General features: G+C 43.9%; 1 protein-coding gene across 5 annotated transcripts in view; it reads right to left on the bottom strand.

Annotated features, from left to right (window-relative positions):
- cald1a (caldesmon 1a) overlaps window positions 1–13,705 on the bottom strand; it is a 44,200-nt gene that overhangs the window by 21,263 nt on the left and 9,232 nt on the right. For 4 of the 5 annotated variants that reach the window (XR_012963722.1, XM_076151491.1, XM_076151505.1 and 1 more), the window contains exon 2: window positions 1,734–1,819. Coding sequence is in view for 4 of the 5 variants with exons in the window: in XM_076151491.1 (XP_076007606.1) it covers window positions 1,734–1,810 (77 nt within the window). In the remaining variant the exon portion in view is untranslated. Of the gene's footprint in view, window positions 1–1,733; window positions 1,820–2,573; window positions 2,733–13,705 lie in introns of those variants that run through there. The other variant, XM_076151497.1, reaches the window with a different exon arrangement.

Genomic DNA, 13,705 nt, shown 5'->3' with positions numbered 1-13,705 from the left:
CGCGAACACACTCCCATCAGGCAGACAACGTGCACGTCGGCGTTGCTTGCTCGCTGCTCTTACTTTTGCTCCCCCGCCCCTCCGTCTTTTCTCTCAGTCTGCCCCTCTACATTTCCTGCCAAATTCCATCTTTGCCGTTTAACATAAACATTCCAACATTGCATAAATAATTTTAGCCGGGGGATGGGGGTGGGGAGGTGGGGGGTTGGGATACATCATGAAGAATCAAGAGGAACAACTGCGTTAGCCTTCACTTCAATCAGCTATTTGCAGAGCATCGGGGGAAATTAGGCATAGAACATGTCTTGTCTAAACGATGCAAAAACAAAAAAAGTTTCCAAGAATGACACTTGTTGCATGTTGCATAACTTGTTACGCAAATCTAAATGTACAGAACAAATCCACCACAGCAGGATTGTGAACCAATTCTGACAAAATACACAAAGGGCCCAATGACTTCTGGTCTGACTACGGATCCAGAGGCATGACTGGGAGTACTTTTTATGATATCAATACCATTGAAATTATGAGAAAGGTGTTTTACTACGCTTTCTAAGTTTGATTTGGGGACTCTTGGTTTCCTCCGCTATCCAAAAACATGCACATATGCTCTAGGTTAATGCTCCTGCCATTGCCCTTGAGCAAAGCACTAGGCTGCAGGCCTAGAGTTGGCCCCTGGGTGCCGCACTATGGGTGCCACACTATGGGTGCCGCACTATGGCTGCCGACGTCTGGCAGTGCTTAGGATGGGACAAATGCGGAGGACAAACATCCCCACGGACGGCCTGTTGTCACCCCTGAATGTTATTACCTCGTGAATCCTTTCAGTGCTATTGTGAATGATGTGCACAGTTTGGAAGAGTGCATCTCCCTTGATACAATAAACGCTCCTTTACCCCGCACAGAGAGCCTTGCTCGTTGCCAAGGTGAATGCCACTCTGTATTCTTTGCGTCATAAAAAGAATTATCGAGGGAAAAATCTTCCTATTTAGCGGCGGTCAGGCATATGTCAGCACAGATGTAGTTACTGTCTCTAATAAAAAGCTCCTCAGAGATGCATCAAATAGGCTGGTGACCTTGGCCAGTATCTGCATTCGCTTAAACCGGCTCCTTAATCAAAAGGACCGCACATATGGGGGAGAACATATAAAATATACTGGCACATATGTCAAGTTCACGCACTAAAAAGCCCCCTTTATTGTTTTTATTGCCAAGTTCTGTCACTTTGTTATAACAAACTTGGGTTTAATCAACTTCTTGCACTGATTCGAACTGAATTCAGAAGGGAGGGGTGGGCATGATTGAATATCTCCACTTAAAGGTTGACATGTTGCTTATCAGATTGCTTATCAACCTGACTTTGTCCTCGCCCGGGGACTAGAGGATAATATTTGCTGAGCGATGTTTTTGAAGACCCCAAGGAGCCTCAAAGCTATTACAGCTGCTCCGCTTCTCTCCAATTTGGCATCGACATCAGACGAGGCGTATTGTGTATTGGCAACCACAGCTCTACTGCTCCCTCAGCTGAGGAGTGCTACACACTTCAGTCATGAGATACTAATTGACAGCAACGTCGCCCCCTCTGGCCTGCAGGTGTCATCTGTGACTGCACTTACAAACGGCACCATTGGGGGACTCAGAAACTTTAGACGCTCTCTGCTTTGCAAGAGGAGTTTTTGAGAAAAGTCGTGGAGAACTTATCTAACAGGACCTGGGATCACAGCAAGTCTTACCGCTCAGCCTCCAGGCGCATCTCCTCCCGTTTCTGCCTCCTCAGCTCCCTGCGCCGCTCAAAGTCCATTTCCTCCATGGTTGTGCCCTGAGGGGTGACATCACCAAACGCCGCCAGCAGGAAGGAAAAAAAGGGAGAAATATTCACGTTATCACTTCTGTGTCGGTGTCCTCAGATAATAGCAAGGAGAAATGCAGCTTCAAACAAAAGCTGTAGTTTGGTCTAATCTACATATCAAATATTGCATACATATTGCATCATAATCCACACATAGTACTAGGAGCGCATGGTCAGTACAGGTCTTTGTTAGGTGACCCTGGCATGGATGGAACTTAGGCCCTCTGCAACTCCGGTTGGTGAAAAACAGAGGAACGAGGTGAAAAGTGAGAGAATGAAGGGCAGAGACAGAAAGAAAGGAAGGAGAACCAAACACAGGAGGTAAACTTAATCAGTTAAGAGTACTTTCACTAAAAATACCCTGCTAGGGTACGTGACCGACAGTGCTGTGAGGAGTTAGACCACCCAGGAGCTGCTGATCCCTCCATCATACAACTACCATCCCCACTAAACCACCAACAACATCTACAACAGAGCAGTGCAAACAGATGCTAACAAACCCAGGGCTTGAGGGCGCCTTTAAGAGACATCTTACAAAGAATTGAGTAATATCAAATTCAAAACATATCCTCAGCAGTGCTGTGTCTTGTACATTGGAGGTAGAACATATGTAGTACAACAGGAAAGCACCTCTATAAGTAGCTACATCATGTGCAAAATTAGATGTCATAGGGTGCAGGAGGGAAAATCTGTAGAAACAAAGGAAGTATTGTGGATGTCATACCTTGAATTAGCCCTTAAACAATATGTCTTTTCCTTCACACCATACCAGCTCCTCACAATGCCTCCTCCGAGTACACACACAAAGCAAAGCCGTCTAAGCAATAGTCTCCCACAGTCTCAGCTGACAGACGAGGCAAATGCCTGCTCGGTCCGTTCCCTCCCTGCTCGTCGTCCCTCCCTCTCTTCCCTCCCTCCCTCCCTCCCTCCCTCCCTCCATCCCTCGGTGACCCCCTCCCCTCCAGCCCTCCCTCGTCCTTCCTCCCTATCTCTTCAGCAAACTTTTCCTGTGGTGTTTACCGACCTGTCACCGCTTGGCTAAACTCTGCTCGAGGATATGACTGGCCTCGGTAGATGCTGGTCTCCTGAGCCCAACTTCCTGTCTGTGATACTGTAAGCCTGCCTGCCCGTCTGTCTGCCTGTGTGCGTGTTTGCCGACTGCCTCTCCTTCCCTGCACTCCTCTCTGTATGCAAGTATGCAAGTATGCATGCGCAGAAGCCTTTTGCAGCATTGCAACATTTGCATTTGCTTGGATGAACACATAAGCACGGTAATGATCACATACACAAATATGCAAACACGTGGACGGGGAACACACAGAGGGGATCTCTGAATGAAACATTTCTCCCTGTCCTCCAGCCCCTCTGCACCCCCTCACCCAGTCTCCTCCTCCCTCTGTGTCTAAACACACCCTTGTCTTCCCGCTATCACACTGAAACAGCCTCAGTTACTCAGATACCGTATTTTTAAGACCACAGGAATTCCCTCTCTATGTTTAGATGTACACTTGGTGTCATTTGTGAAATGGTGGAGGAAATTGGCACTTGGATGTAGTATCATCTCATAGTACCTACAAAGATATGAGTAACGCAAGCACATAAGTTACTCTGAATGCAAGAGTGAACGCGGTGCATTGTGCTGGGTCTGCATGGGGGAACACCAGCTGTAGGTCAGAGGAGGAATCTTGTCCTTTCCAGAAAAAGCATTCAGTAACGCGTAGAAATGTTGCTGTTGTGTTCATCTCTGACGGGGACCACCCACACTTTGCAAATCTAACCGGGAGGAACAGAAAGAAAGAAAGAAAGAAAGCATTCCAGAACGTTGAGCAACCTGGAGTCACAAGTTTGTGACATTTTCAGAGAGGTTTCCAAGTTCAGCCTGTCCACTCTAAATGTCTTTTTTTCTCTTCTTGCCTGCATGGATTCACTGATTCCACCATTTATCTCTCAGAAAACTTTGTCCATCCCTCCCTTCTTGCTCGTGTCTCTGTTTCTGCTCTCCACCCTCCCTCTCTCTCTCTGCCCCAACATTCTACAATGGCTATAATGACACATTTACCAGTCAAATTACTACCTGTCGAGACTGCCAGATCCTGGCAGAGAACCGGCCTCTAAGTGCCAGCCTCTTAAATAGCCTTAAGAGCCAAGTTGATGTTATCCTGACAGCCACTGGGATTACACCACCTTATAATGCCTCTATCTTCTCACGAAGTCTTGAGCTAAAAGCGCTATAACAATGGGCGCCTATTAGCCAAACCAGGCACAAAGTAAAAGACCCAGGGCAAATTTCAAGTATGGGCCAACAACATATCTATTTTTGGCTTTGCCAACATTTGCTGAGTATTCATTAAGAGGGAGAAAGTGCAGCTTTTTGGTCACATTTGCTACAGTGACACTCATACCCTTGCAACTTTAGATAAACACATTAATCTCCATAATATGGCTATAGAGCTATGCGAGTAATGCTCCGAATCAACCTCACATGTTGGTGGCGCGGACATGAAAGAGTATTTAAATTACCCGTTCACATGAAAGCCAAAACTCCTCCCTTGTGTGCAGCCACTGTTTTGGTTGTTGGAGAAAGGGAATTAACTTGAAAATAAACGAGTAACGGCTAGTTCAGTGCTAGTTTTCTGCTAGCCTGCTGTGAGTTTGGCAAGTAATGAAACAAATTAGGAGGTTTCACTGAATAGGGTGAAAGTTGCAGTTATTGGGGGGTATTTTCATTGGATAAAATCAAAATAAATTCAGACAGTGTCCTAATCTTACTAAAAATATAGGTAAAGAAGCCAAATAGCCACCCACAGGATTTCTGGTTTACATTTCCATTGATCCTAGTCTGAAGGAAAAGTTTGGGAAGCAGGAACGTCAAACAGTGCCAACACAAACCACTATCTGCAGTCACCATATCTGTTCATATACCCTTAAAAGTAGGGACGGCGCATTATTGCTGAGGGCTGAGTTTACAGCACGAGGACATGAAAGCAAACACGGTCATGGTACAGATACTGCCGCTCTCCGCTTGTGGCCTCTGGAGGAACAAACTGTTCCCGAGGGCGCCGGGAGGGGAGGAGAGGAGAGGGGGGAGACCAATATGCCTAACAGCTACTGAGTCACAGGTGTTCAGCCATCCAGGTGAAAAGAGGTATTCTAGTTATCTGGAATGTGAGAAAAGAGTTGGCACAAGGCCTCGACTGTCTAATCTTTCAGTCGATGCCGGTAAGTATTTTGTCAGCTGCCGTGGCGGTGGGTAAGCTGCAAGACCCCCATGAATAGCAAAAGGCTACGGATGATTTAGCTGTGGTCAAAACTGCGGATGGTGCGATGCCCTGAGACCTGGGATAACTGTTTGCCATACGCAGCTACTGCACAATAATCAGAACAGGATAAAAGAAGGAAACGTAGGTCGGAGGATGGGGTGTTTTCACAAACGGCATCCTTTCAGAATTTTGACATCTTATTCACCTCTTCTTCAAACGAGAAGTAGCTGCTGTGCAATTTCTCTCTCGCTCTCTCTCTCTCTCTGGTTCTTTCTCTCTCTTTACCACTGTCACCTAAGCGTAATTCCATGGTTACTTTGATTCACTCAAAAACAGCTACAGTGTGCACAATCTTTCTCCTGGTGACAACTATTACATTCGCACCACGGCAAAAGGCTGTTGAAGTTTATATACTGAGACAGCTTCATTTGTCAAGCTAAGGGTGGAGGCAAACTTGTACTGATGTTGCAGATAATACCACTGCAGACGTTTTGCCTAAATTGCAGTGCAGAGAAGATATTCCTTCCACATTTGGAACAGCCATTACTGCAGGTACTGTGGTTGTCACCTGTCAACTTCACAAGTGGGTTGTAACACATACTGATGCTCGTGCTATCTTACCCAGATGCCAACAAGCTCAAGACAAACATCCCACGCAAACAGGCGTTTCTAATAATAGTAATATGATGTAATGTAAGTCGCTTTGGATAAAAGCGTTTGCCAAATGATCGTAATGTAATGTAAAAACAGGCGTTTCATCCGCATCATTGAATCGTCAGTAATGTGTGTTTTGATCTGTTTCTTTTAGGTCTGTGTTATGTATTTAACCCCTCACTACAGGCTACACACATATAAAGCGATGAAATTACCAAGAGACGTGGCGAGAAGTTTTAATGCCCTTGGAATTAAAAGCTCAAAACACAAAACTAACTCAAACAAAACACAATTTTCTCTGAAATTAGTTGAAACTGAGAATCCACCTTTCTTCATTCCACGTTTAATAGAACTGACACTTTGCATTTACTCTTCAACGTAACCTATTATTTTAAGTAAAACCACAATGAAAATAGCCTGAATGAAATTATTGATACCTGCTAGAAGTGATCTTAGAAATCAATCACTCAATCATTCGATTCAATCATCTCCCTGTTCTATTGAATATGTAATAATGAATGCTGGATGCCAATTACTTTTGTCAGTTTCAACTTATTTCAGAGGACACTGTGGGTATTTTGTTTTTATTTCAAGGGTGCCAACACTTGTAGGCATGTCTGTATGTTATCTTGGGACTAATATATCCTCACTTGACACGTTCAGTATGCTAATGTTCTAACTATACTCCCAATTTCTGCCTGCACTGCAATTAAAGCAAAACTGCAGACGTATGCATGGGTGGAATTAACAGGATTCTTTCGTTTGCTGAATCTATCGTTACATAATCATCTTATGAGAGGAATTACGCCAATTTATGGTCACACACAGAGAGGGAGAGGGAGGGAGAGAGAAATCGACTGTGTGCCTGTAGGTATTGCACTTACAGCTGTTTTGGCAAAGGCTCCAGGGACACTTTGAGTTGGGTAAACGTAACGTTTTCTGCAGGGGTAAAGACTCCCTTGAGAGAAGTCTGGCAGGGCGTTTAAATTATGTTTGGGGTGGTGTGTTGGGTTATGCGCATCATGATAAACATGCAACGCAAACATTTACAATATGAAATGTCTTTTTTTGTGTATGTCTCTGTGTGTAAATGGGTGTGCAGATGTGCGCACAGCAAGTTTATGTGAATAACTGCACGCTTTGAGTGTGAGAATGTGAAAGAATGCAAAAGCATGTAACGCCGCCAATATGTGAATGTGTTCACTGCAAGTAGAACATGCAAGTGTTTATGGTACAGCGAATGTGTGTATGTGTGCGTACATGTGTGATATCCATCACCACCTAAGGAGCTGTGTTTGGAAAGCTGGCCCTGTGGTTGGGGTTCTCTCTGATATGTGTCTCCTCTCACGCGGCAGCATTAACACATTTACAGTCCCAGAATGCAAAGCGGCTGTGGATGAGGTTTTTTGGCGCGGGGCGCATCGTGAATTCTCTCCCTTTCTTTCCATCTCCGCTTGTCGTTCTCTAGGTTTCATCCCTCATCTTGTCTTCCTTTGTCTGCCTCTACCCCTGTTCACTCTTGCTCTCACTCTCTCGTTTCCTCTTGGAGCAAGACGCAGCCCCACCAGCCAACAGCTGCTCACTTTGTGTTCGGCTAAAATATGAAAAGGCTTTGAGTCGGTTGCCTGGATATGAATTATAGAACAGTGCTAGTGATTTTTCAGTTTCTTAGCCTCTTGTTTGCAGCCCTGCTGTAGAGTGTCAGGTATTTCTACGTATTTTCCAACCTTACAGGCAGCCACTGGTTTCCATTAATTTCTGCACAATAACAAGCACACGTATTAAGTTCTTCTAACTTAATTTGGTTGTGTTATCCATCAAAGTGTACATAAAGTCTGCTTTTATTTTTGTCAAAATGTCATTATCATTATGGTGTAATACAGTGTAGACTTTCCAAATTAATCCGCAAGAAAGACTCAGAAACCATACGATAATGAACAAAAATTAAAAAACGTAATGTTCACTGTGATGGTTTAAACAACTCAAGCAATTTTCAAGAGTCTGCTAATTGATTTGCAGTTGCATGGTGGTTTAAGGATATTTATATCAATGCGGATCTCTATAGGTGACACATTATATGCCTTTGTGTGAACGCCAATCTGTGTGTTTATGTTTGCACTGCACAAGTATATTTGCATCATGATAGCGTGTGAAGGTAAGCAGAGCCTTCAGCTGCGACAATACGGTGGCACGGTGACACAACGGTTAGCACTGTTGAAACCATCGACCGGCTTTGATCAGCAAATCTGGGATTCCGGTTTCACCCACCCGCAAAAAGGTGCAATAATTGCTCCTGCCAGTGCCCTTGGCCAAGGCACTAGATAGAATGTTGTTCCCCTGGTGCTGGACGATGGCTGCCCATTACTCCTCAAGGGTTAAAGGCAGATAACCCATTTTGTATCTGTGAAAATACAATGACAAATATCGCAAAGCCTTTCTCTTCTATATATTTTGGGCAAATCCATCGGCGCTCGATTCAATCTCAATTCCATCTGCTCTCTGCACACACAGTGTCTCCTCCAAAACAAATTCTTTTTTTTTTTAAAGTGTGGCTTCAGCTTGAATGAGGAAAAATTTCACTGAGCATGAGCAGACGAAGGCAAACTTTGTCTATTGCCACTGTGGCGAGCAAAACGTAGCTGGATAACACGCCAGCTTACCAACATGTCTGATGTCAAGGGCAAAGAATCAGACTTGAATCCTTGAACCTTGATCTGGTGATCAAATGCAATCGTCCCTTTAATTACCCAAGACCTCCTCTGTGCTGATTTTGGCTGTGAGATAGAGGAAGAAAGAGCACACGGGAATTTCATCTCGGTGTAGGGAAAAGACCTGAAAGTTCAAGAAGTTAAATTTCCATTTGGTGAAGAAAAAGGAGAGTCCTGCATTCCCAGACAATGGTTCACATTCCATCGCACCTCTGTGTGCCCTGTGAATCACACACACACAGACAGTCAGACTGACTGACTGGGGTTATCTGTTCTCACATTCATAGCCAAGAAAATCTCAATGGAATACCTTGGATGCAATATTTTACTGCGTTGTAAACCCTGCTGGGATTCACCAACTGCAGAATAAGTCATATCACCAACAATACAAAAGATCTGACGTAAAACAAAGCCAGGGAAAAACAACATCACAACTGCCTCATGAAAAGTCCTTAAAAGAGTGCTGCAAAAATATAACCCTTATGATGACACTCTGCAACTCCTCCAAACAACATGTTGTCACATGCACAATTTATTTCAATTAGCTTTCAAATCCTTCTTTGGAAAGGAACCCGTAGCCTGACTTTCTAAATTCATTATCCTGTGTGGCCCTGACAAAAGCAAACTGCTTTCTCTGCTGCATTTTTGAATCCTGCATTTATTTTCCACTGTCAGTGTGATAACCTCGCAAACTTGAAGTCCGCTGTCATCCGTCATGTAATTTAAAGCGTGACTTTGTTTTTTAACATTTGTTTCATTCCCAGGCTCGCTCATCCCACTAAGACTGCATTAAACCTGCTAGGAAGGCACTTTGACCTTTTCCTGCAGTGGAGAGAGATGGCAGAAAACGGCGTTCCCCTTCTGGCGTCTGTTTGTGTCCTTAAACGTCAAGCTTGAAGCTAAGTCACACTTAAATTGCAATAAAAACATTGCTCCAATGTGCCATATACATCATCTGAGTCCCTATGTGTTTTGCAACAGCTGTCTGCATATTAGCATTATTCTCTATTTGATCTGAAGATCTGCAATCTCGAATCTTGCTCAAGGCACTTTAAAGTTAAACATGATCCACTTTCCTAAATTAAATAACAGTCTGAGAGCAGTCGATGTAGCAGCTGGCTGAGGGGGACGACAATAAAAGACTGTCCTATTTTTAAATGTTGGTTTTAGGAGAAATCTTTGCATTAAGAATTGGATTCTTACTGCCCAAACCATAAATAACAGTGTAAAGATAAGAAGAAATCCAAAAGGCTTTGAGTTATAAAAGGCTTGTATCCCTTTTTAAAGTGTGCTACACCCACAATCACGCAGATTTGGAGAAAAGCATTCCAAAAAGTACAAATCCCACACAAAATAGGGATGTTTGTACGGCATCAAAAGGCTACTGCTCACTGGCTGTGCTCCATATGACCAAATATGGAAGGAAAAAATGCTGCCTTTTCCCGTAACCAAAATGGGAAAAAGAAAAAAAGGGAAGGTTTTCTTGCATGCTGTGTGCACAGCGAGATAGAGCTCTCACACTTACTACACAGTGGCCACAGAGTCGAGTCGCTCTCAAAACAGCATGACTGATGGTGATACCGGACCTGTGGCGACATCTCAGCAAACACCAGAGCCCAGACAAACACACGCGGCACAAATATGTACACCTGCACAGCTCGGGATTCATGAAAGAGGCACACTGGTCTTTCCACTGCACTGACATTTCTTTTTTAAACACACAAAACCTTCACGCTCAGATACAAGCTTGACTGGGTGCACTCTGAATCGGAGCCACCTGGAAAGGAACATTCCTCTTGTTGAAAAAGCGTCCGTCTCAAACGCAGCGCCCCTGTGCTTAAGTTAGAAACGGCTTGTTTATCTGGCCCCTCTCGCTATATGGAGCTGCTCTGACATTCTCCTGCCACAACTGTGCTGCAAGAAACGTCTACGCAAGAATATGACTTCACGTGAAACCTTGAAACAATGACCGCAGATATTTTTTGTAGTGTGTGAAGGGACAGAAATAAATCAACACAGCAAAAAATAAAGGCACTTCTGGCTTAGCAAAACCAGCCATCTTAAGTCACTGGCTCTTTCCATTTTGTCTTAAACCTGCAACAACAATAAGGGTGATGTTGTCTTTGTATTATTTGAAAAATAAACTGTGGGTTGCTAATGTTGCGGTGAGTCTCCTGCTCCTGCAAGTATGCACTTTTCAGCCTTCTCGATAAGCTCTCAGTCAGCTTCTGCCCCCTAGTGATCACATTTTGATTGTTGCAACTCTGACATCTAAGGCAAAAGAATCTGGATGAGTGCCACTGACACCAGTCCATTTGGGGTACTCCGGAACTTTCCTTTATTTCGCACCAGGGAGCCAGGATCCATTTTGATCCTGGTCAAACATTACTCATTCATTACCCAGACACAACACTATGCACAGCAAATACGCAAAGTTACAGTGTGGTTTTTGGAGACAGTAGACAATAGCGTAATCCCTCAACAGGAGGAACATATGTCATATGTCAGAACATGTGTTATTTGTTGGTGTTGTGGAAATGGTGCGGCTGTCACCACTATAGATGCCACTTTTTCCAATTTCCATCTTCACTGTACTAGAAACGCAGTGGGTATGTGAGCGAGGAGCTGAACAGTCAAAGTAAGGTAATAAATAAGTTTTGTCTCTTTCGTCTCTTGTTTGCTCAGCCAGGAGGTTTTGGTTTTCAACACTGTGGCTCTCTTATGTAAGCAACGTTTGAAATAATACATCAGACATTCTGGTGCAAATGTCCAGAATGTCAAATAATTTCAATAAATATGCGCTCCTGCACTCCGACATGCGATATTAAAAGACTGTTGTGTAATTCCTCAAGGACCTTATAATCTGTTTTCATCTTTCTACCACTTCTTAGACCAAAAATGAGATTCTAGACTCCATAGAACGTCTCTAACAAGACAGCACAAACGGAAATAAATACAATTGTCACTTTGAGTTGATGGTAAAGCATATGGAATGACACCACCATCATGTCTCTTGCTACCTTAGGGTACATGGTGGCATGTTTTGCATCTATTAAACATGATGGTAGTAAATAAGTAATGAACTCACAGCTGCTAAATGAGAGCAGAGACACAGGAGCTGATAGGAAAAGCACTGCAAAGCTAGGATAAACAAATAAGGTTGTGCAATTAAATTCTAAAGAGATTGAATGTACTGAAGAGTGATCCGAGTTACTCTATAATCACAAAACTACGATAATTTTGAGGAAAGTAAACGACTGCAACACAAAAATTCCATTCACGGATTCACTTTGTGTCCCTGTCCAGAGTGAAAGCAGCCTTGCCTTGTACCTTTAGGACAGCCCGCCTTGACACCTGCGTTCAGTCAGAGTAAATGAGGCTCGAATGGGTGCTGGTGTCTCCTCAACAGGACATTAATCTGCTAGTGCGCTGACCATGGAGACTCGTAGAACCACAGTGCTGATATATGGTGGGTTTTAGTCTAAGCACCGCCACTGGTGACACTGCAGCAAGAACAGTTTATCCAGCTGATGGCAATACAGCTGAACAGAACGGAAAAGGATACAAAACAGTAAAGTCGGGACAGAACAATGGGGACAGGAATGATGACAGCTACTGTGATTGTTTAGTGTTTCGTTTGCTGCACAGATTGCTGCCTGGCTACATGGCACTGGGATGCTGTTTAACAAGTCTAAGTTGTTTGGAATATGTGCCAAAGCTCCATGTACAAGCACACGCGATTACTGTGATAGACAGCAGCGCACAGCCACTAGTATAGAGGCAATAATGTGACATGCTGGAAGCATTAAGTGGAACATAAAAATGTATTTCTCATAAAACTTTACAGGTTCCTGATGTGTCTCAGAAAGCAAAGGTCCAGAAATGAATCTGCATGACACGAATCCTATTTAAGTCACGTTTTTTTAAGTCCACGTCTTTCGTGGGAGTGTGGCTCCCGGTGGCCAGAGAGAAATTGCATTTGGTGAGAGAAGGAGAGAAAAAACATGCTGGAAACAGCTGAGTGATTTATGTGGCTGAGTCAAACCGCGCGGCCAGAGAACATCTTCTCATTATACCTTACATGGAAGCATACATGGGGGAAGAATGAGGATAAAAAGCATGATGCAATGCCCTCACACCCCTGGAGCCTGCTGAGAACATGACAGCTGAGCTCTTTGCAAAACGCTGACAACTGAGCCTTTTTTGTGTATGTAACACAGGCCCCAATCAAGCTAACAAAATCACCACAATCACTCGCACACAAGGTATTTTTCAACCAAGCCATCATAAATCTTGGAATTTCTTGCCTTGTTTTAACACACTAGTCGGTAAATCATATGGTGGAATGCCATTTTTATAAAAGTGTGCTGTGAGAGTTTTCAAGGGTATTACATGACAAGGTATTTTTCAAAATAAGGGGCTGCATTCCTGGAGAAAGATAGCGGGGAGATTAAGGAGAGGGTGGGTGTGGGTGGGGTGGCAGGAGAGCAAGATGACCTGACCAAGAAGGCCTATTACTCAAGAGTGGATGTGGAGAGGTGGAGAACCTTTCACTGGAGATGGCCCGGGGTTGTTTTATTTTAATCTTATGACCGTGAAGATGAAATCTCTCTCTCTCTTTCTCTCTCCCCTTTTCTCTCTCTCTCTGCACATTCATGCAGTCCTGACATGCTCTGGGCGAATGGACACAACGCTGAGCCACATGATCGAGTGTTCTTTGTGCTTTTACAAGAGCAAACTTTATATTTTGACTTTTCTACTTCTGACACCTCCCACCTGCCCATAATTGGTCCAAATATCACACTGCTGCTTGCGTCACCAGTAGGGGAGGTTGTTTCCGCTGTGGTTGGAGTGACACACTTAAAGCCTGCATTTGTCATATAAACAGCAAACCCTCCCTCTTCCTTCCAACTCGGATTTAGAGGATGGCCCTACCATCTTCTTCTCCACCTTCTTAGCTTCTTGTTTTGATCCCCAAATAAACTGGAATTACTGTCAACTCCTCTCGCAATCAAAAAAAATTGTGACCCCTACTGGCAGAGCGGCGTACAAAGATCTCGTGTTCCTAAGGACTACATGGCGCAGTGTTGCAGGACGTGTTCGCCGACTTGTTAGTTGTTTAGTTTTACATCTTTTGAACTCTGTATCCGTCTTTAAATAGTACACCCAGTAGACAGATGATAAATGGGTTTCAATGGCCACCACAGGGTTTCATCTTCAAAGAGACAAAGGAT

Source organism: Genypterus blacodes, unplaced genomic scaffold (genome assembly GCF_046128005.1).
Source record: "Genypterus blacodes isolate CSIRO-AG114 ecotype Tasmania unplaced genomic scaffold, CSIRO-AGI_Gbla_v1 ptg000007l_1, whole genome shotgun sequence".
Taxonomy (NCBI): domain Eukaryota; kingdom Metazoa; phylum Chordata; class Actinopteri; order Ophidiiformes; family Ophidiidae; genus Genypterus; species Genypterus blacodes.
The sequence above is the reverse complement of the archived record's forward strand: the minus strand, read 5'-3'. Positions and strand labels throughout refer to the sequence as shown.